At 42.0% G+C, this 24,563-nt stretch overlaps 1 protein-coding gene and 1 long non-coding RNA gene across 2 annotated transcripts in view; both read left to right on the forward strand.

Moving 5' to 3' along the window:
• LOC311049423 (TOX high mobility group box family member 2-like) overlaps positions 1–19,773 on the forward strand; it is a gene marked incomplete at its 5' end in the record, with an annotated part of 184,338 nt that extends 164,565 nt beyond the window's left edge. Inside the window, 4 exons of the mRNA XM_084062995.1 lie at positions 6,697–6,777; positions 12,322–12,732; positions 14,532–14,665; positions 16,051–19,773. Of these exons, the coding sequence (XP_083919121.1) occupies positions 6,697–6,777; positions 12,322–12,732; positions 14,532–14,665; positions 16,051–16,093 (669 nt within the window). The 3' untranslated portion in view covers positions 16,094–19,773. The remainder of the gene's footprint in view (positions 1–6,696; positions 6,778–12,321; positions 12,733–14,531; positions 14,666–16,050) is intronic.
• Positions 1–24,563, forward strand: part of LOC311049721 — a 468,691-nt gene that overhangs the window by 205,729 nt on the left and 238,399 nt on the right. The gene's annotated exons all lie outside the window — the stretch shown is intronic.

Below are 24,563 nucleotides of genomic sequence, written 5' to 3' on the forward strand. Positions count from 1 at the left end.
TCGCAGCCCTATTGGTGATGTTGTTGGGTCCTGTCTCCTCTGTGTGTCTACCTCCATGCTACAGCGTTTGTCCTTCACACTGCTACCTGGGAACACAGACAGAATTACAAAGCCAATTCCACCATAAACAAAACCCTCCGTTGAATGCATTGGTGTGTTTAATCAAACGTGTCCTCGCACAGGCACGTAATTAACTTGTGGTAATGATGTCATTATGGGATGAAATATAGTAACACACTGTTGTGATCTGGTATGTCAGGGCAATAGCACTCCTGATGATGCTAATTATCCTATTCTCCATGGCCAGCACTGTCACTGATTCCCAATATTGCTCGCAAATGCATAAACGTGATTGCCATATCACATATTACAACCATTAAGCTTTAGCATGCCTATAGCCATTATCATCTAGCAATATTGAGGTGTTTTCTTTAATGTCCCCGGTCAGTGCTAATAGATAAGTACGACAGGGTTCGACTCAAATCAAATGCAAGGTGTATATAATATGCAAAAGTGTGAGTGTCAATGGGAGCAAAGTCAGTAAAAACTGTAAAAAACAAAACAAAAATGGACCAGGAGTAGGAGGCAGGCTTGCAGAAAAACTAAGATTTTAATTTGATTCAGGCCAGGATAACCAAAAAAAAGGGGGGGATATACAAACTGAAAATACAACAAAAAAATCAAACAAATTAAATGAATGGAGACAAAGTGTCAACCTCCACTCATGGCTGCCTACACTCCCGCTGAGCTGTTTCACTCATATACTATGCAGACTCCACCCCCACCAATTTCTAATCAACCAACCACAGTAGAATAACAATCACCCAACTACATGGCTAGGCTTCAACAGGCCGCTCCTGCATGACAGCATCTTCCTGTGCAGAAACAAACAAAAATACTGTATATTAAAGTGATTTCAGACACACCGACAGCATGTGCACCTTTCTGTGAGTGAGACTGGGAATCTACATGTTACAAGCATTACATTCCAACATGCATGTGTGCCGCTGAACCTAAACATATGGGGGGAATTAGTCTGCAAGAGGCTGCTCTGTGACGGTGTGTCCCATCAAGGCTGTCTGTTCCCCGAGACTCCTGACCACTTGAAGCCTATAATCCCTATTCTGGGGGGAACATTCATCAAACATAGCTGATCTACAAGCTCACAGCTTTGTGAGCTTGTAGATAGGCAAAACATAGGTGGTGTAGAGGGTAAGTGGTTACACCTGATTTAGACGTACGGCAGTGTCCTGCGCCAAAAACATAGTGTATGATCTGCTATTTGAGGGTGCGGGACACCATGGTACGACTTAAAGGACAAATCAGGCCATACCTTAGACATGTTCAGTGTACGGGCCGGCCAGCCAGCCAGCCAGCCAGCCGATCTCTATCTCCCAGCCCCGGCTCTTGAACGTGCTTGATGAGCGGCGGCGTCTTCGTCCCGGCGTATAGCGGCTGTCACGTTGATTCTCCTGGACTGATGAGGTGTGTTCCGTAATGTCACGGGCAGACCTGCTGGAGCCAACGTTAATATAGAGGCTGATTTATGCTTAGTTGGCGGGTCGGTGTCGCGCGCGCCGAAAACAGCAGACCTACAAGCGTGCAACGCGTCGCGCTGCGACGCGTTGCATGCTTGTAGATCTGCTGTTTTCTAAGTATAACTGCAGGCTTTAGCTAGAGCTAGAATGTAAACACAATCCTCAACCCCCCTCTATCGCTACCCCTAACCCCCACCCCCTCCCCAACACGCAGGTTTGTTTTAACTAGAACATGGCCTCTGTTTCCAATTACCCACAGAGAGGCCTCCGAAACACGGCATCAAGCAGAATTCACATGACGGGGGGGAGGGGGGGGGGTGGAAGGCGGGTAACATCACTGTACTTTTTTCGCTGAGACCATCAGAAAACTTACGGCGTCTTGCATGTTTATGATGGGCTCTGTTTTTCGTGTGTGTGTGTGTGTGAGGCTCACAAAAACACTATTGTTTTGGTTCGTCCCACCCCCCAGCCCCCACCAACCACCACCCACACCTGCCTACCGTACGCGGAATTTATACTTTAGTTGCGTGGCGGTGTGTCGCACAAAGAAAGCGTTGTGATCTTGTAGGAAATCTTTTTTTTTTAAAGATTTGGCATGATTTTGAACACAAATGTTCTCTTATGGGTACGATCCCAGCTGGCACAAAAAGCTTTTCAAATGGGGGTCCACATGCCAAATACATGTCCTTGACATGAACATTTTTGAGAACCGCTGTTGTTAGCTCGCCTAACAGCGTTTATCAAGCCCTGTGCTTGGGCTGCATTGTAGCTTATTTATTTCCCATGCTGTCCTTGAGTCTGTAAAGAATAAAGTATTTTCATCATCATTATTATTATTATTATTCGGGTTCATGTTGATGTTTTCTTCTTTTATTTGGATGCTTTGGAGCATGTACACTACAGTATACACTGTTCCTAATTCCCCAAGGCCTTTGCTTTGTGTTGTGAGATCAATGCGTTTCACTTTGGCTGTGTTGTTCCTCAAGGTGACTACATGTTAAAGTCGACCCAGAAACACAAAAGCAACAATATTTTTTGTCTTGTTTTTTTGTTATTTAACCCATTGATACCTGGAACGCATCTGTGTCACTTTAGATGTCTTTGGCTATTCAAAAATAGCAGATATACAAGCTCATAGCGCGGCACCGAGTGCCGCGCTATGAGCTTGTAGATCTGCTATTTTTGAAAAATCGTAAAAAAATATTTTTTAAATATTTTTTTCCGATTTTTTTTTTAGGATTTTGAAAATGTTTAGAAGCGGCCTCAGGTCTCAATGGGTTAAGATTAAGATCAATTCTTTACAGCTGTGGGGAGAATGCAGTGATAATGGGGGTGGGATGAAGGTTTATTTAATTGAGTCTACTGTGTTGGAGTTGTGTATCAGTGAAAGGTCAGCTAAACAGAGAAAGAGGAAAAGAATTATAGTCGGTTTGTTTATCCACTTGAGTCCTATTTACTTTTTTTGGACGACGAATAGTGAAAATATCCGATCTACAGGAAGGACAAGCTTGGAGATCTGCTATAAAAAATAAAAAATAAATCCAAAAATAAAAGTACTCACATTCTTTTTTTCAAAAATAACAATGAAACGATTTTGTGCCTTGGGACCTTGTACATCAGCTACTCTTTAATCACTGGAGTATAAATTATGGCTTAATTGTTTAATGTATGTTTTGAAATTGTAATCTAACTCTGCTAAAGATGTCAAATAATTGTACTATGTAGTGGAATAAAAAGCCTCTGAGATGTAGTGGAGTAGAAGTATTAAAACAATAAAGTAAGTAAAGTAAAAGCAACTCCAAATTGTACTTAAGTGTAGTACTTGAGTAAATGTACTTAGCTACTTTCCAGTCCACCACTGCTGGTTTCTGAATTGTTTCACATTCTCCTTCCCTCCTATCTCCTCCCATGCGTTGCCTAACTCCCCTTCTCCTCTCCTTATCTACTTCTTGTGTGTTTCCTCCCTCTCCTCTCCACATTGGTCCATCCATCCATCCGTCAGTCAGTCGGTCGGGCGGCCGGCCGGCGGTCGGAGGGGGTAATCGCTCCCTTCAGTGTCAGCGGGGGGTTGGGGAGTTATTGTCTCCTGTAATTAACTGGTTATCAAACAAGAACATTTCATTAAGGTACAATTAGGGGCTAATTCAGGCGGGACACCTCTGTGTCAGGCTGACGACGGAGGCATATGCTCTCTGCTCGCAGCTTTGTTATTTTTAATTCAGGCCGACCTGCAGCCTCATGACGGCTTCAATTGCTAATGAATCCACTCACTTTGGAATAATTAGAAATCCTTAGGCATGGTAATTTATTTAAAAGTATCCGTCGTTGCGCGAATCATTAGCTGTGTTAAATTAATTTGAAATTAAAGCTGCTGGGAGTACTTTGGGGTTCATTAAAGAGGCAGCCTCATCTCTATCAATATTTAAGGGGTGAAGGATAAGGCCGCAACTTTCCCTTTTTTCTGTCCTTTTTTTTCAATAGGCACTGTTTGTTAGTCTCCATTCATCTCTTAATGGGGATTATGTTTTATGGGGAGGATTTGTGGGGCTTTTTTGTGTCGCTATCTTGCCTTCTTATGTTTGGTCTTAATTGTCAAAGCCATTGTGGTTGAAAATAGGCGTGGAGAGGAAATAATAGAAGATTTTAAATAGGCGATAACTGGTAGACCCTGACCCATGCCATATTATTGGACCCGATTTTGGAGAGTCCTAGAACACCAATTACTGATGTTTTGGCTGATATTCTGTCAAAAAAGGTGCAACATTTGAATAAAGTAAGAAAATAGAAAGAAAATGTTACTTAATTATACAATGAACAAGCAAACAAGTAAAACATATTTATAAAATACCCATAAACTGAGCTTTACTTTATTTAATTACTTAAGCCCTGTTCAAACTTTTTCAAAATAGCTGATGAACAAGCTCTCACGGTCATGCCGTTACATTGTGATGCACTGTGAGCTTGTAGATGAACTAGTTTAGAAAAATGCTAGAAAAAGTCTAGATATAACTGACAATACCGATGTCGTCAAAAAAGTCAAATAATGGCTGATATATGGCTCTCTAATCACTGCATCATTTAAATGTATACATGCATGCATTCAAAGGATAAATTATCAGTGAGGATTTTACTATGCACTCCATCAGCTGTTTGCTGATTGAGTTTCAAATAGACCTTAGACCAAAATAGACCTTTACAGGTCTGTATCAAAGAGAGTGAACATATGGGACATATTTCTTTTTTTTAATCTTTGAACTCCAAACTATGCTGTAAAATTCTCAGTGTTCGTTTAACACACCTTACGGGTCCATTTGGTTCCATTTGTACACTCTCAGAGTTACAGACCCATAAGAGTCCATTCTCGGCCCCCTAAGTGGTCCCCGGACCCGACACTGAGAAACAATGTGTTTAGAGCGCGCACACATGTACTTTACCTACAGAGCACAACATGCACATGTGTGTCCACACGTGAGACACATGTTTACTTACTGCATTGTGTGCACTTAGTGCTTACCAGCCTGTGTGCATTTGGCAACACATGAATGCTTAATGGTTATCCTACCCCCATCACTTTAGAGAGAAGAGACCCCCTCCATGGGCCACAAGCAGTCACTCATAGAAGATCAGTAATTACCCACTGCGCTCAAACACACACACGCACACGCACACACACACACACACACACACACACACACACACACACACACACATACACACACACACACACACACACACACACACACACACACACACACACACACACACACACACACACACACACACACACACGCATACGCACGTGCAGACACACAGACACACACACACACACACACACACACACGGTCTTCATACAGCTATATTAAAACACTCAGAATAGAGGAACAGGAGATCTGAGTCTTCCTTTACTGATGTAAGGGTGGACATTTTCCGCATCAAGTCTGTGAGTGACACGCGATGGCATTAGCTTGAATTCACCCAATTTCACCACATCAATTGAGCTTTCGTTCAGAAAGGCCTGAGATTGCCTCGTCTCTAATGCTTCTTGGAATTATTGTTATTATTCCCCCCCCGCTTCTGTTTTTCCTGGACTGAACGTTTTGATGGGACATCAACTCTGATTAAGGGATGAGCAACAGCTCTTAATGGTGGAAGAGAGAGAGAAGCTCACAGAACATGACAAACAGCTCACTACTGATCAGTGATCAAGCTTCCAAATTGTTTTTATTTTTTATTACATGGTCAAAAACAAGGCTGTGCCAATTACTGATTAGGCTTCTAAAAGCAGTAGTCCTCAAAAATGTTTAGGTCAAGGAAGGACCCCCAAATTCATATGTATTTGGCCGCGGACCCCCTATCTGAAAAATATGTTGTGCCAGGGAGAGAAGAGAAGATTTGTACATTTATTTTATGTAATTTAAGTGCTGCCATGTATGTGGGTTTCGCCGCAACTCCTTCAACCAGTCTGTCGGTCAGTGTGAACTGCTCTGTCACCTTCTAATCAAGTGTGTGATATAGATGAGTAATATAAAACATGCATTAACCATTTAAGACCTATTTTATACATCGCCTATTCAAAAACAGCAAATCTCACAACGCGTTGTGAACTTGTATAACTGCTCTTTTCGAAAAGATTGGCAGATTCTGAAAGATTTTAGTACCTTTACTGTGGTACTGTACTGTAAGTATATTCTGAGGCCAATACCTTTGTACTTTTACTCAAGACAAGTACATTTTTGAATACAGGCCTGAGTATATGTATATTGTGGTATTGCTACATTTACTTAACAACTTAAACCCTCTAGACTTAGTAAACTGGATCTGAGTTGATTCTGACCGCTTATTTCCGTCTACACCAGTAGATCTCTTCGTCAAAAATAGCTCACAACGCCTCGCATTGCGACGCATTTGTGACTCATTTGTGACGCATTGTGAGCTTGTAGATCGGCTATTCTCTGCAACGGTTTTCGCCACAATACGGATGCTGGGGTTCAAGTTGTTAAGTAAAAAAATCAGAGTACTTCTTCCACCGCTGTCTGCCGGTGGTGTGTGCGTGGGTCAACGTGAAGCTGCTAGGGCCAACGCAGCCCTGTGGCGTCAACCTTCTAATCAAGTGTGCTTGTTGTTGTTGTTGTTGTTTTTGTTGTGTCGGCTCCTGCAGGCGTACAAGAGGAAAACAGAGGCTGCTAAGAAGGAGTACCTGAAAGCCCTGGCCGCCTACAGAGCCAGTCTGGTTTCCAAGGTAACCGCAAGGAGTCATGTCTCTGATATACATGGGTCAGTGGCGATATAAGGGATGATAAATTAGATGGAGAATTCCACCCTGTTCTCATCCCAGGGAAAGGGTACACACACCGGGTGGGGTGATGTGTGCGTGTGCGTGTGCGTGTGTGTGCGCGCGCGTGTGTTTGTGTGTGTGTGTGTGTGTCTGTGTGTGTGTGTGTGTGTGTGTGTGTGTGCATGTGTCTTTGTGTCTGTGCTCAGAGGAGAACAGTGAAAATTAGGCCCCAAACACACCCGATTTGAGACCTGGGGAGAAATAAAAAGTGAGTATCTGTGTGTTTACGTGTGTGCGTGTGACACACGCACGCACGCACACACACACACACACACACACACACACACAGACACACACACACACACACACACACACACACACACACACACACACACACACACACACACACACACACACACACACACTCTCTCTCTGACCATAACAGAAGTGGACATTACCTTTTGTCCTCCAGGTGTGTCCCTCCTCCCTGATTGGGGTGAGTGTTTTAGACACCATAGTGCATTGTGTTGGGCTGCAGGTTGTTCCACCAGAACATTGTGGAACATTTAGATGAAATCAAATTCTAAACGTCCGCTATGGACGATGTGGCCATATCCAGTGTTTTCCGCCATGCTTGTTGCAGTGCTGCTACACTACTGCACACACACCTTCACTGCATCCCCAAGAGGAATCATTTGAAATGTTTAGCAGCACCGACGCAGCAGATGCAGGGTGATCGTCGTGCGTGTGCGTGTGTGTGTGCGCGCGTGCGCGCGTGTGTGTGTGTGTGTGTGTCTGTGCGCGCGCATGTGTGTATGTTGTGCTGGTTATGCTGTATAAACATATTTCCATCTGTTCACTTTGGTGCATTGCACCACATTTCCCTCTCTTTCTGCATTGTTTTTGATAACATAACCCTAAATTGCATTAGCATATCGTCTCTGTCGGGTGGAAACCATGTATGTCCAAAACTGTTTCGTTTCAGGAAATGTGGAAAATAACCTGTGTTCTTTTGACTATTAGAACCTGTGTTCTTTTGACTATTAGAACATGTGTTCTTTTGACTATTAGAACCTGTGTTCTTTTGACTATTAGAACCTGTGTTCTTTTGACTATTAGAACCTGTGTTCTTTTGACTATTAGAACCTGTGTTCTTTTGACTTGTGACTATTATTTAGTCACTCTGTTAATACAGACTTGAGCACTTTAACTTTCAAAACTTTTCAGAAATAGTGAAAATAGCGGATTAGCCAGAGCTTGGCTATTTTTGCTACCTTTGCGTGCAGTCATTAAACTACCAAAACATTTAAAAAGTTGAATTATGGTGATACAAGGTTTCCACCCGTCAGTGGCGGTATACTAAGGCTCCGCCCCCTCTTCCCCTTCTCTCCTCCATCTCCTCACTTCCTGTCATGCTGGCGGAGTGAAAACAAGCACCTTGATTAAAGCATGAATAGATGATTCATCAGCCTCTGTACCGTGGCTTATTTATAACCCTTTAAGACCGGGAACGCACCTGTGTCATTTTTAGAATGTCTTTGGCTAATTAAAAAATAGCAGATCTACAAGTTCATAGCGTGCTCAATGCTCAAGCTCAATGTGTGCAAATCTTTGAATATATATGTACATTTTTGACTCAAATCTTTGCTTCTCGGGGTCCCTGGAACAAAATATTGTGAAACGGGGGTGGGGGGGGGGGGGTTAGAAGACATTTGTAGAATCCCCCAGAAGCAAAGATTTGAGTTAAAATGTTTGCTTTAAAAATATAAATATATTCAAAGATTTTCACGATTTTTCAAAAAATATCAGATCTACAAGCTCGTAGCGGCACTCGGTGCCACGCTACGAGCTTGTATATCTGATAGCCAAAGAAATCTTAACAAGACACAAACGATACATTCCCCGTCTTAATGGGTTAACCAAAGACGATTCTAATCACTTGTCTGTGTGCAATTAGACATTCACGTCACATCTCCTATACAGAGCCTTGATTGACTACTGTACTTCATGGAAGCAGACTGGCAGCCATTTTGGAAAAAAAAGGGGGGGAAAGGGAAGTTTGGCTGACAAACACAAAACTCATTCAGGACCAGCCAATCAGAATGCAAGGCTGAATCTCATCATTCAAAATGTCTCTCTCTCTTTTTTTCCCCGCTGTTGTAATTACCGATGAGGGAGTCTTTTCTAAATAAATTGGGCACTAGGAGGAATTGGAGGTAATTGGAGCATGGGTCGGAAAACAAAAGACATATTTGGCATGCACCTGTTGCCTTTTTTGTTTTTGTGACAGCAAAGCAACAGCAAAGACGTAAACAAGCTCCGTTAGCACTTCATTTAGTGATGCCCATCTAAAATGCTGTGTTCCTTTTGAAATCACAAAATCCTTATTCTGAATACAAGTATAGAAAATACCTAAATATAACAAGAATATATATTTTTTTTTTTTAAAGAGAAAAATCCACATAATATCTTCTCCATCCCCCATTTCTGCACTTACAGTATAAGTGCAGAAATGTTTGTAAGTGCGGATAGTTTCCTTTTTCGACGACATATTGTATATCATGATTTAAAAGTGATACATGGTGATGGTGTACATACTATATCTATCTATCTATCTATATCTGTTTATCTCTCTCTATATATACTGTACACGCACACGCACACGCACACGCACGCACACGCACACGCACACGCACACGCACACACATAATATAGTTGCAGTGCATCATCATCCTCAAATATTGCCTTGAAATCAGATATGGGAGCAACAAATCAGCCCCGGCTCTCCCCGCACACATTCACCCTCCATGTTCTCTCCTTCTTGCCCCTATTCTTCAGCCTTTCATTTTCCACTTGACCCTGCAAATGTATCTCTGCCTCTGCTTTATTCATCCCTCCTTCCCTCAACATTGATTATTTCACTGGCTGTGTGGGATAGATGTAAGCCATTACTAAATAGCAGACAGCCATACATCACCTCAGCAAGCTTGACAGCTAATGAGAAAGACTGGACGTATTTCATACATATATACTACCACTGAGAGAGAGAGGGAGAGAGAAAAAGAGACGAAGAGAGTGAAAGTGAAAGTGTGCGTTCACGTTTCTCAAGGCGTACAGCAGTGGTTCTCAAACCCTCTCATGTCAAGGACCCCCATAATGATATATGAATTTGTCCGTGGACCCCCATCTCAAATATGTTGTTCCAGTGACCCCCAGAAGCAAAGATTTGAGTTACAAATGTTCGCTTGAAATATATATATTTATTCAAAGGTTTGCACACATTTTCAATTTTTTTCAAAAATAGCAGATATACAAGCTCATAGCGCGGCACTCGGTGCCGCGCTATGAGCTTGTATATCTGCTATTTTTTAATAGCCCAAAGTATAAAAGGTTAAAGTGGTTAAAATTATTGTGATGCTATATCAACACATTTTGCTGGGGACCCCCTGGAACCCCCTCAAGGACCCCTTGGGGTCCCCGGACCCCACTTTGAGAACCAATGGTGTACAGTATATTCTCGCTGTCGGGCTAAAACCTTGTATCTCCATTTTTGACCTTGTTATGTTTTTTTTCCGTAAACTAATGCCATACTTTGTGGTACAATGGCGTTAGCCAAAACTAGCATAAATAGCCGATTCACAGCGCAGAGCAATGTATTGTGAGCTTGTAGATGAGCTATAAGTGAGAGTGACGCTGCCGTCTGTGGGTTGTACAAAATATTGAACCAATTAAAAGTATTAACAAGAGCTTGTGACTAAATAACTATTATGGAACTACCTGTGTTCCATAATTATTTTTTCCATAATTATTTTTTACATTTCCTGAAACGTAACGGTTTCGGACGAGAATTATGCAACTTTGCACAATTTGTGTGAGATGGAAAGGCTAAAGACAGCTAAAGTAAAGCAGCTCTATTGAATATGCCGTTCTCTCACATCTGATTTTAGAATAAAAACTATGTACCTATGATGTGCCTGTTATATGTGTGATAAAAAAACCTACAGTATGTACCTATGTACCTATTATATGTGTGAAAATATCCCAGAGCCATGCTTTACCGTATGACACGAGCTTGTTAGTATGAATGCACCGAAAGGGGCTGATATAGTGTAATGCAGGGGTCTTCAACGTTTTTCACCTTTTCTTTTTTTACTTGGTTTACTTGGAGTTAACCTTCCCTCTACACCTATACCTCTTTGCCAAAAATAGCCGATCTACCAGCTCACAACGCCTCGCAGTGCGAGGCGTTGTGAGCTTGTAGATCTGCTATTTTTGGCTAAAGTTCTCCTCAGAAAAGGGAGGCTAGAGTTCAAGTGGTAAGATTTGGCGGTCCCCCTGTAGTAACTCTGAGGACCCCCTAGGGGTCCCGGACCCCCTGTTGAAGACCCCTGGTGTAATGAATGGAGCTCTGGCCATATGTTGGATTCCAAGTCCCCCCCCCCCACTGAAATAACCACAAGAATATTGTAGAATGAATTAAAGCTGTACTGAGGTGTATTTCAGTTCAAATTGAAGTCTTAACGGCAACACAAACCCTCCAGTAAGATGCAAAAGCTATCAATATTTAATTGAACCGGATACTTTATTGATCCCTGCGGCTAAGTTAATTGTTATGATGACTTATAGAACAGTGGGTTCTCAACCTTTTTCTGGATCAGGGACAGCACCTGAAAAAATCTTGAAAGCGTTCACACGGCCCACCCATCTGACCACTTAATACGGCAAGCCGAATGTTAGATGGGTGGGCCACATTTTTCAAAAGCATATTTATTTTAATAATCGTTTGATTGTGTTCCGGCTTGGATCGATGGATCTAACGTAGTATACCTTAAAGGGATAGTTCACCGCCAAAATGACTTTTTTTCTATCGATTAGTCACCCCATGACTGAATATTTTTTTTGTTTTTGTCACATTCCTAAGCCATTAATTTGCAGTGGTTCTGGTAGGAGACAAAAGAGTCTCCTTTGTGTCTCCTACCGGTCCACTGGTCATCAAATAATTGGCTTAGGAATCAACAAAAACAAAACATATCCATGAATTCAAGTTTTTTTTTGGGGGGGGGGGGTGAACTATCCCTTAAGTTCCTTATTGGTATCACAATTGAAAACCAATGTGTCAATGTTTTAAAGAAGAAATACCATTACTTTTTTTTTCATTATGATTTTTGGGCGGTGCAACCGCCCCTATATGTGAGGTTTGGACATCGACCCAATTGCACCCCCCCAACACTGCGCTGTGATTGGCCACCATTTTACCCCCCTAACCCTGCACCGTGATTGGCCACCATGACTCTATTCAGGACTGTGATTGGCTAGAAACACATGACACATGTGCATAGCCCTATAAATAGGACTATGCACTTAAAAAAAACACATTTATGTGAATCACTTCCATCACTGTGATGACCACTGTGACCACACAGTGCTAATCATTTTGGGGCCCACTTGCGATATCCTCACGGTTCAGCACCACTGACTTAGAACTTATTTGTGTCCTTCCTCCTCCAGACGTACAACGACCCCGTGGACACGAAAGGCGGCCAGACGAGCCAGCACTCCCCCCACATGATGCCCGCCAACCCTCCCCTGTACAGCGTGCCGGCGCCCGGCCCCCAGCCCTCCTCGCCGTACCTGGGCCCCGGCGCCTTCCCCCCCCTCAGCGACCTGCAGAGCTACGCGGGACACGCCCCGCGCCACGCCCTGTCGCGGACCCTCGGCCAGTCGCAGATGCTGCCCAGCATTAGTGCCTCCCCCCCGTCCTCCTTCCAGATCAGCCCGCCCCTGCACCCCCACCAGCAGCTGTCCCTGCACCAGAGCTCCCTCCTCAACCAGCCTATCCGCATGCAGCAGGCCCAGCCAATCATCTCCCACCAGATGGGGCTGCAGGCCTCCCTCCACTCCCCTCCCCCTGGGCAGCAGGTACGGGTTGTTTTTTTTGCGGCGCTAGCCGCTCTATACCCTTAGGTATAGAGCGGATCCTGCTCTATACCTGACTGTCCGTGTTCACCGTCAACGTTCTGATTGGTCAGACCCGTCAACGTTCTGATTGGTCAGACCCGTCAACAAAGTGATTGGTCAAGCTTCACGTGACACATGGCTATAAACACATTATAAACACATATATCGATGACAAAATGTATCAAAGGCGCCGCTACCTTCACACAGGGTGTGATTTTTTTTACCTTTATTTAACCAGACAAAACAAGACTAACCACTTGAGCCTCAGCTTGCCAATAGGCTCTATGCACAGCAGCCATATTGTGAAGAAATTCAGAGGTGTTGCCAATGATACTAATGAAGGCTCTGTTCCATTCTGTTCAAACAGAGTCAGGGTGCTGATGTTGTGCACGTTGGCTCACTGGAAACACTGCAACACCAGTGGGTCTAAAATTGGGGTTCAGGGACCCTCATGGTTCCTTAAGGGGGTTCCAAATGGCCTCTTACGGGTGGTCCATTTGGTTCCATTTGTACACTCTCAGAGTTATGGTGGTCGTGTAATTAAAAAGTCTGATAACCACTGTGCTACACTAAATGGAACAGAGCCTTCATTAGTATCATTGGTAACACCTGTGAAGGAAGCTTGTTCAGAAAGCTGCAGCTCGTCTGGTTTTCAACCGCCCCAAGTTCTCCCACACAACTATCCTTCTCCGTTCTCTACACTGGCTCCCCGTAGCAGCTCGGATCCAGTTTAAAACCTTGGTGCTAGCCTATAGGGCAGTGAAAGGAACAGCTCCTTCCTACCTCCGGGCTATGGTTGATGCCTACACCCCTGCCCGACCACTTCGGTCTGTCACCTCGGGGCGACTGATTGCCTCGTCACTCAGGGGTCCTTCTGGTCGATCGACACGGTCACGACTTTTTTCTGTTCTGGCCCCACAGTGGTGGAATGAACTTCCCACTGAAGTCAGGACAGCAGAGTCACTGCCCATCTTTCGCCGCAGGCTGAAAACCCACCTCTTCAGGAAACACTACCCTTCCTCTTTGCCTGGCCTACTTGTTGTTAACTAGTTGTACGAACTCTTGTTTTAGTTTTGTATTGTTTTATTGGATCTTGTTTAGTCGATACACTTATTTGTTTTAGCTCGTGCTCATTTGATTTTGCTATTTTGTCTCATCTGTTTAAGAAAGTAGGTAGCTGATATATTGCACTTTTACCTTAGCGCTAGGTATACTCTTGGTTGCTTGTTTTTTGCAGGAAATGCACTTAAGACTTCTGGTGATTAGTAGTTTTCGTTCCCTACCTATGTTGAATACACTTATTGTAAGTCGCTTTGGACAAAATCGTCTGCTAAATGACTGTAATGTAATGTAATGTAATGTAAAGTGATAATATGGCTGCTGTGCATAGAGCCTATTCTTGGGGGAACATTTGCCAAAGATAGCCGATCTACCAGCCGAACGACTATCTTTGGCGAAGAGCAGTCCGAGTACTGTTGCAACTCAGGTCCGTTTGACTAAAGGTTTACTAGATTTTTCACTGTGAATAAAGGCCTGTATGAATGAGCCATCAACTATATGAATAGCTTGATGTGAAATATTCACCATCGCATTTTTGGGTCATTTATTCAATTATCACACTCCCGGTGTGTAAATCAGGAATATGACCTTGGTGGACTGGTTCACCATTCAGGCACATTCTGTAGAAAATTGCTCTTTGTGTGTTTGTTCAGCATCACCATTATCATTAATGTTCTCCTCTTTCCCACTTTTCTGCTCAGAGTTTCTCCCACCTCCAATCAGAGTACCAGAAGAGTGTTGGGGGGTCCCAGTCCCCTGGCCCAGGCCCTGGGGGGCCTCAGAGCCATGACTGGGACAGTGAATACTGCAATCGGGAGTGTGGCAACCACTGCAGGTCAGTAAAGGATTATGTGGAGTTTGTCTTCCTGTAGGTTGTTATTCACAAACCATCTGTGTCAGAAAATGTATCTTTGTCACAATCTGAGGACTCGAAACCCAAGAATTAGACTATTATCCCATTATTCTTGTATAATGGGATGCGATGTGAATCACTAGATCTTGAAATGGGTAGGATTGCATCTACAACATTAGTATTAATATAATTTGGAAAAGAAAGAAACATTGCAAGTCTTGGCATCACAACATATTCACTTATATGATTTTAAACCCATCCAGTCTATCGGTTGCATTAAAACTCAGAAATAATCACACTTAGTCCTATCAGCAGTTCCTCACTGCTTTAAATAGACATGTTCTAAAAAATGTGAGCCTCATATTCCACAGTGACAGGACGGGTACTGGTGACATAATAGAGTTTGTCATGTGTTTTTCAGACAACAGCAAAAAATACAGAAATAGATGTTCCTGGCATACATTTTCACCTAAACTGTTTTTCACAATCAATTCGGCACAAAACAGCAGAGTTAAAAAATATATATATTGTTCCAAACCCTGATCTACTACTCCTGGTGAAATATCATACAGTAAATGTACTTCAGGTCAGTGTTTGGTCAATGGCATATATTTGAGTCTATGCCGGTATATATTCGTGTCAACACTTTGGGCTGAATGGCGTGGATAGCCTATTCATCAGTCTGTTCTTTCTGCATACTCTGCTGCAATTACGCTCATTCTGTTCTTTTCTACTCCTTTCCTTTTTTGGGGAGGCCCCATCTGTGACCCTGCCCATCGTGTAGCTTGGGACTCATAGGGTCACATAGCTTTGCCATCCAGGTCTTGGGTTGCCAGGGCGAAAATGTGTATTTTCCAACGTTTGTATTGCAAACTTGAAGGCATTGTTCTATACGGATGTCTGTAGTACAAACGGAGTGGTAAAATGATATTCCGATTTGGGTGTTTTTTGACAGCCTGTGCCGAATTTCACACAGAAGCTGTCCCGATCAGCAGCGGTGTCCAGGCAGCCAGGAGGAGCTGTGTTTTCAAATGGGGAAATTCTGCACAGAGCCAACAGACTGTCAAAAGAAGTCTGATTTAAACAGTTTGTTTCACCGCAGGATATCATTTGACCAACTCGTTCTTTACTACAGAGATCCTTAGTGAACATGTTAATACCATCAAATCTGTGATGTGATCTATCTGTGATAAAAAAAAGAAATAGGTAAAAAAAATACAACTTTTAGCCCTGGAGGGCAACGCTATGTAACCGAGTTCCGGAGCTACAACCATGGGGGAAGGCCGCAGATGGCTCTATTCCACTTCCATTTAGATTTTCATTACTAACTCAACCTGTCGTGTTTTTTCCCCCTTCTTTCCCCCCAGTGGCAGCATGATAGCCAGGGACAAGCCACTCTACCTCACCTGAAGCTGAAGTTGGTGTCGGCTGTCAACAAAGCAAGGCGACACTGGGAGGGGTCTTTTCTCTCAACAACCCCCCCCCCCCCTCCTTCTTCCCCAGCCCCCTTCTTCTTCTTCTCCTCCTCCTCCTCCCCCTCCTCCTACTCTTCCTCCTCCTCTCTCCCTCTCAGATACATGCATTTACATAACGCACACACACACACACACACACACACACACACACACGTACATACATGCGTACACACACACGCACACGCATCCACCTTATACAGGTAAAACACACTGCCTCCCCGGTCAACGACACCACAGATCACCACAACAAACCACCACTTCTTCTCGGTCAATGTAATTATTATTTCTCCCCGTTGGTTTCTAAGAAGAATTTGTGACCAGAGGTCTTTTTGTGTGTTTTTTAGTTTTGACCAGATGACTACTATCTGTGCCACGCCGCTTTTGTCGGTCCTCTTTTCTTTTTTCTTCCTATTTGGCAAGCACTTCTAAAGGCCCCCCTGTGTCCCCCTGTCCCTGTACTACAAAGCTGTGTCGTCGCCCCCCCCCCTTCCTTCTAGTACAGTACAGCCTGGCCTCCTCTGCCTCACTATTGGCTCCTTTCCACTATGAAGGCTAACCTTCCATAACCTGATAAACTTTACAGTTATGTGATGTTTTGTTTTTGTTTACGTTTATGTAACCATTTGTACATTATAACCACAACCACCCCTGAAGGGAGAGGTACGTCATAAAAAAAACAAATAAAAAAGCAAATTTAGCAGATCTATAAGCTGACAAGGCATTGCGTTGCGAGGAGGCGGCAAGGAAGCTTCGCTGGATATGAAACCAATAAGGAAGTGCTTTACAGCACTGCAGTTCTCATTAATAGCCTATCGCTATTTTTCCCCCTGCTGGCTGCAGAAGAATTACCACGCATTGAATACAATGGGGATTTGACCGGACTTTACACTTGATTTTATTACCTTAGTAATCATTGTCATAAACACTTAATGCTTTCAGCTTTCGCTAGTTTAAAGTCTTCTTTCAATTACCATGATATGCGTTTTTGTAAATGATGGTCCCATTCATTAAATTCAACCATTATCATCAATAAAATTGATGATAAAGTCGGATATTCCAAGATGGTGGATTTGAATTAGCTGAAAAAGTGGCTTCAAAACGTGTCTGTAGAAACCAATGGGTGACGTCACCGTTCCCTTCGTCCATATTGTTTTTACAGTCTGTGGTCGTGAGCTTATAGATATGCTATTCTCGCTATTTTTGAAAATGTTGTGAAATTTTATGTGAGTTCAACTCAGTTCCACCTCCTGAACAGGGCCCAAATGAGGTTCTGAGAACCTTATGTGAAACCGAGCCGTAGCGTATGGAAAAAAAAATCACAACTTGTGAAATACGTTAACGGTTCACTATTAGTTCTTCATAGTGGAAAAGCTTTCAGTACAATGAGAACCCTCTTCTTCTTTAACTATTCTTTACTTTCCTTTCCTTTCGTGCTTTTGTTTTTGTTGTTGTTCTTGCTGTTTTATTTATTTTGGGCTCACTATGTGGTTGCTTGTTTTGTTCTTATTTGGGTTTATTTTATCTTTTGCCATAAATGTTTTTTTGGGGGAGGGGTCCTTGTAGTTTTGGGGGGGTCCAGTACTACAGGGAGATGTTAACTTGTAGTATTATAGGTTCAGTACTACAGATAGATGTTAATTTGTAGTACTGTAGTTTCAGTACTGCAAGGAGATGTTATCTTGTAGTAGTCAGTGCAGGCCTTCATGACTCAGTAGCTTTGCATAAGGGCCCTTCGAACTAGATACAAAAATGCTAGGGTGCGGGTAGGGAAGAGAAAGAATTAAAAAAATAAAATAAATCTTTTGTAATGTTAAAGACCCGTGGTGGTCTGCCAACCTGTCACAGTGTGATTGTAAATATCACTTTTATGGGATGATAATTGGGATTTGGAGGTTCAAATTCAGATTCGAAGTTTAGATTCCTTTTGTTCTTTAATATTAGCCTACATGTTACTGTACGTCATCCGTTTGTATCTGGAAGTATATTGTGCGTGCGCGCGCGTGCTTGTGTGTTTGTGTGTGTGGGCGTGTGCGTGTGTGTGTGGGCGTGTGTATGTGTGTACATTATTAGCCTAACCGCTCTCATAATGTGGTTTCGGGTGCGGGTTCAAGCGCACGTGCGAGTGTGTGTGTGTATGTGTTTGTTTGTGTGTGTGTGTGTGTGTGTGTGTGTGTGTGTGTGTGTGTGTGTGTGTGTGTGTGTGTGTGCGCGTGTGTGTGTGTGTGTGTGTGTGTATGTGCAATGCGTGCGCGTGCACTCGCGTGCATGTGCGTCTCAGTGTCTGAGCGTGGAGTCTTTCTTGTGAATTTTAACAGCCTCGTGCAGCTGGATTTCAGAGGAGTATTTCACACACTCGATCTTGCATTAAATCTGTGCTCACTGGTGTGTTTTTTTCCAATAAAGTTCAATCTAAAACTGAATACAGAATATGTGTCCTGCAGATCATTAAATGGAACGAGCCAGGAGAAGGGATAAGAGATTGAGAATGAGAAAGAGAGAGAGAGAGAGAAAGAGAGAGAGAGAGAGAGAGAGAAATAAAAGGAAAGGTGTGAGATAAAATGAAAGAGATACAGTGAGTCTTGCAGGTGATTTTCTTTTCTTTTTAACGCACCAAAATCCCCGACTACTGTTTTTGTTTTATTTTTCTACTCTCACTCCCTCGCTCCCTTGTTTTTTGTCCCCCTTATATTTTCTGTTTTTGAACATTTTCTTTGTTTTGGTCTGGTCATAAAATGTCAGTTTTTCTCAACCTTCTGGACGTCATCCGTGTGTGAGGTGATCTGATGAGCTATCACATCCACATCACAGTGAATTCCACACGTTTTCCAGTAGCTTCTTTAGGTGTTTCCTTGTGTTGAGCTCATCATAAATGATCTTTAACCACTTAAACCCTACATACTTCGTTGAGCGGGGGTCCCTAGGGGTCCACACATGGCCCCCCCCTCTCTTTTTTCCCCTCTACACCAAATGTCTTTGCCGAAAATAGCCGATTTGACAAGCTCTGAGCGTGTAGATTGGCTGCTTTTGCCGAATGTTCGTCCCAGAACAGGGTTGATGTGGTTAAAGAACATTTTTGTTTAATACAGTATATAAATGACTTTCTTATTTCATTTTTTATTTTATTTTGCTGAAAAAAGACACCTGTTCTTATCTCTCACTATAGCATCATTTCAGTTTTTTAGTTGTTAATGGAAATATAACGTTTTAAGTTGTGTATAAACCTGCCAATTGTAGTTATTTTATTTGTAAAGCCAGTAATGATAAATATTTTAAATGGTTATCAACTTATATATATAGATTTTTTTTCTTTTGCTAGTTGCCCATTTGACAGGTTTTTTCCTTATTTATGAAAGAAATAAGATCAATTTGGAAGTGCATTTTTATTCTAATTTTATTGTTTTTTGGTTGTTTTTTTCCCATTTGGTTTGATAATAATTATGATGATGATGATGACGACGATGATGATAATGATGATGATGACAACAATGATGATTGCTTTATTTTTTACATTTTTCAATGCTGGTCCTTTCTCTCTTTACCGGCAGCATCAGTTTGTGTCACAATGCTTCTTTTATTTCAAAAAAAATCTGCGTAATGTTAATAATAATTATAATAATAAAAAAAGTTTAAAAGTGTTAAAGTCTGCCTGACGCCTCTTAATTTCACACCTTCGTCTCTTAATGAGAAACTCACACCTTTTAAAATACACGACAATCACTGTTTTTAGTAAAGACACATTAACGCTCAACACGTCCTACCTTAAAATGTATTTTGCACCTTCAAAAAGGTTGCGTATATCATGCATCCTATATTTATATTTAGCCCGGAGCGCTATAAGGACTCCAATAGCATTAGCTAATTAGCAGCGGATATAGCCCAGTGTGCGTCGGCCAGCGTAAACTGGCTGCCAGTAAAACTATCTTTTGCTGCAACAAACAGGAGAAAGAGAGCAGATGCGACATGTGCTTTGCTTGTGAAAGTGGTGCATCGTAGGCGGCTATAACTGTGAGATAAAGAGAACGGAGAGAAACGCGCGGCGCGGCGCACACACCCAGGCTCAGGCATCCGTCCAACTGAATTTACCCCAATTGCACACAAGTCTTCTAAAACCTTCTGAGTGTGTGTGTGTGTGTGTGTGTGTGTGTGTGTGTGTGTGTGTGTGTGTGTGTGTGTGTGTGTGTGTGTGTGTGTGTGTGTGTGTGTGTGTGTGTGTTTACCAGTGGTGGAAAAAGTACTAAAATGTTTTACTTAAGTAAGAGTATCAATACTTCAATATAGAAATAATCTGTTACAAGCAAGTGCAAGTCCGGAATTCAAAATGCACTTGAGTAAAAGTACAAAAGTATCAAAATGTACTTAAAATACCAAAAGTAAAATAACTCATAATGCAGAATGTCCCATTGCACAAGTTTTCAAATGTACAATATAACATGTATAAAGATCTTTTGAAAATAACTGATCTACAAGCTCACAATGCATATTGTGAGCTTGTAGATCAGATCGGCCAAAGGCCAAAATATATGCAGGGCTGAAGTGGGTACTGTATGTTTTGTAGATTTTGATTATTAATAATCAAAATCTACAAAGTAACTACTAACTAAAGTTTTCAGATGTAGTGGAGTAGAAGTAAAAGTACTGAAAATTGGAAATACTCCAGTAAAGTAAAAAATACCTCAAAATTGTACTTAAGTACAGTACATGAGTAAATGTACTTAGTTATACAAGACTTGTGTTTACAGACACAGAAAGCTAGAGAAAGAGAAGGTGGGGTGTGGGGTGTGGGGGGGGCAGGAAAAGAGAAAAAAAGAACACTGTTGAGCCTAATTTGGAATCTGTCATACCAGTGACGCTCACCACATATAGGCGATCTACAAGCTCACAATGTGTCGCATCCGCCACGCATTGTGAGCTTGTAGATCGGCTATTTTCCAGCGAGTGGCACTGTCACACGACAAAGTATAAACTGAAGCTTCAGATGGAATCTGTCACGACCATTTCATGCAATGTTTTATTCATCTTACGTCTGCCTGCCATCTCATCTTCACACAGTATTGAATTGGCAAATAGATCATTATTGAGCAATTGGAAAACCTGAACTGCCACTTCGTGATATGACACACATTATACGAAAATCACAGTCATACATTCTTAATGAAAAGCCAGATAAAAGAGCTTTTGTGTGCAACCACGTAGCTCTCTCTCTCTCTCTCTCTCTCTCTCTCGCTGTGTGTGTGTGTGTGTGTGTGTGTGTGTGTGTGTGTGTGTGTGTGTGTGTGTGTGTGTGTGTGTGTGTGTGTGTGTGTGTGTGTGTGTGTGTGTGTGTGTGTGTGTGTGTGTGTGTGTGTGTGTGTGTATGTGTGCGTGTGTGTAGCCTATGTTGTTGTATTATGTATAATGTTGTGTTGTATATAATGTTTTGGCCACACTTTTGCTTGCGTGCGGTTAGTACACATGGATGTGTGTGTGTGTGTGTGTGTGTGTGTGTGTGTGTGTGTGTGTGTGTGTGTGTGTGTGTGTGTGTGTGTGTGTGTGTGTGTGTGTGTGTGTGTGTGTGTGTGTGTGTGTGTGTGTGTGTGTGTGTGTGTGTAGCCTATGTTGTTGTATTATGTATAATGTTGTGTTGTATATTTGGGCCACACTTTTGCTTGCAAGTTAGTACACATGGATGTGTGTGTGTTCGCGTGTGTGTGTGTGTGTGTGTGTGTGTGTGTGTGTGTGTGTGTGTGTGTGTGTGTGTGTGTGTGTGTGTGTGTGTGTGCGTGCGTGCGTGCGTGCGTGCGTGCGTGCGTGCGTGCGTGCGTGCGTGCGTGTGAGACTGTACACAAACAAAAGAATGTGAGGAGTGTGTGTTTGGATATGTGTAGAGATGTGTGTTGCACATCGTCGCTGTTGGGCATAACGCAGAAACCATGTTTAAATGTTTTGTTTTTTGCCTAAAGTAATGCCCTACTTCATCATACGATTATAAGAGTGTCACATAAAAAGTAGTGAAAATAGCAGATCTATAAGTTTGGCTATTTTCCCTATTCTATATCATTTTTAATATGTAAATAAAAAAAGGAAACATTTTTGGAACATTCCCACCCGACAAAGACGATATACAGGTGCTGCATGGGTTCTGCAGCTCTAGAGGTCCTTGCATACAGAAGACGGATCCTAGTGAACGTGTGGTCAGAAATAGCATAATATTTACCTCATTTTTTCTCACCTTTTTATCGTTCTTTTTTTTTTGCATTCACTTCACCGTCCAGTTTGTGCCGTCCCTCACTGCTGATTGACACTCTGAGTGGTAAATCAAACGGTTAATACTGTGAGGAGACAGACAACATCAATTTGACATTTCTGTCAGAGGCCTTATAATCCCATCCTTCATCTCAAAGTCAAAGTCATAAGGGCAACACGGAATGAAAACCTGGAATTTATGGTTTAGGACAGCGGTTCTCAATGTAGGGGTCTAGGGGACCCCACGGGGTCCTTGATGGGTTCTGAGGGGGATCCCAGATAAACACAGACAAGTTCCTGTGACATACTGTACACAAGTGTAAATTAAACCTGAACTAAGAAGATATATTTCTAAAATATGTAAAGAACACAACTGTATTGTAAAACACCAAGTATAACTAAGAAACAAGGAACACAACAGTTATTGTTAGAAAACAGATCTGTTGGAACATTTTTCTCTGCACCCAGATTTACTCTTTCATTGAGAGCAAACAGAGGGATGTTTAATGTTATCAAAATACAAATCCGTTATTGTCATATCTTATAGTCATTAAATAGAGTTGCATCTTCCATATCAGTGTGGCTCAAGAGATATACCAGGGATTTATAAGCTGAAGGTTTAGGCTTTGAAACGCCTTAATATGATTTTTCACTCACAATCTAAAATCGAAGAGGTTGGTTAAGTATTGCATTCTTACGTGAGTTTTCCATGTTAGTGTGGCTCGAGGTATTATTCAGGGTTTTATAAATAAAAGGTTCAGGGATCAAACCTCATGAAGAACATTATCATCGCTCTATGTAAATTCTAAAAGGTGGGTTTAATATAACATTCTCGGTTGCATCTTCAATGCCAGTGTGGCTCAAACGTTAAATCAGTGGTTTATAAACAGAAAGTTTAAGGGTCAAAACTCCAGAAGAAAAAAAATCACTCTCCGTCTAAATTCTCAAAGGTGGGTGAAGTATTACATTCTCTATTGCATCTTCCATGCCAGCTAGCATGTGAGATAAATCAGTGATTTTTAAACCGTTGGTTAAAGGTTCAAAACTCCTGAAGAACTTCTTCACTCTCCATCTAAACTCAAAAAGGTGGGTTAAGTATCACATTCTTAGTTAATTATTACATTCTCAATTCCATCTTCCATGCTAGCATGGCATGTGAGTCAAGAGTACAAACCATGGCTCAAATGATGAATCAGGGGTTAATCTGAATATTCTGGGTTCAAAACTCCCACAGAACATTTGTCACTTTCCATCTAAATTGTGAAAGGTGAGTTAACTATTACATTTTGCTTCTTCCATAACATTCATCGAGCTCTGGACTTAGTAATTTATTTTCCGTTTCGGTAGTGACACAATGGTGTCACTACCGAAACGAAAAAAAAAATGTTCCCCCAAAAACCTGTTAGGAGTACGTTTCAGGCAATTTAAAGTTGATTGGTAATGGTAGTGACTTTTTTTTTGGTCCCAAACATTCATCGAGCTCTGGACTTAGTAATTTTTTTTCCGTTTCGGTAGTGACACAATGGTGTCACTACCGAAACGAAAAAAAAAATGTTCCCCCAAAAACCTGTTAGGAGTACGTTTCAGGCAATTTAAAGTTGATTGGTAGTGACTTTTTTTTTGGTCCCTAACATTCATCGAGCTCTGGAATTAGTCATTTTTTTTCCGTTTCGGTAGTGACACAATGGTGTCACTACCGAAACGAAAAAAAAATTGTTCCCCCAAAAACCTGTTAGGAGTACGTTTCAGGCAATTTAAAGTTGATTGGTAGTGACTTTTTTTTTGGTCCCTAACATTCATCGAGCTCTGGACTTAGTCATTTTTTTTCCGTTTCGGTAGTGACACAATGGTGTTTGTGTCACTACTACAAAACAATTGTTCCCCCAAAAACCTGTTAGGAGTACGTTTCAGGCAATTTAAAGTTGATTGGTAGTGACTTTTTTTTTGGTCCCTAACATTCATCGAGCTCTGGACTTAATAAGTTCTTTTTCCGTTTCGGTAGTGACACTACCGAAACGAAAAAAAAATTGTTCCCCCAAAAACCTGTTAGGAGTACGTTTCAGGCAATTTAAAGTTGATTGGTAGTGACTTTTGTTTTGGTCCCTAACATTCATCGAGCTCTGGACTTAGTAATTTTTTTTCCGTTTCGGTAGTCACACAATGGTGTCACTACCGAAACGAAA

This window comes from Gymnoscopelus microlampas (assembly GCF_963454915.1).
Source record: "Gymnoscopelus microlampas genome assembly, chromosome: 7".
In the NCBI taxonomy this organism is placed as follows: domain Eukaryota; kingdom Metazoa; phylum Chordata; class Actinopteri; order Myctophiformes; family Myctophidae; genus Gymnoscopelus; species Gymnoscopelus microlampas.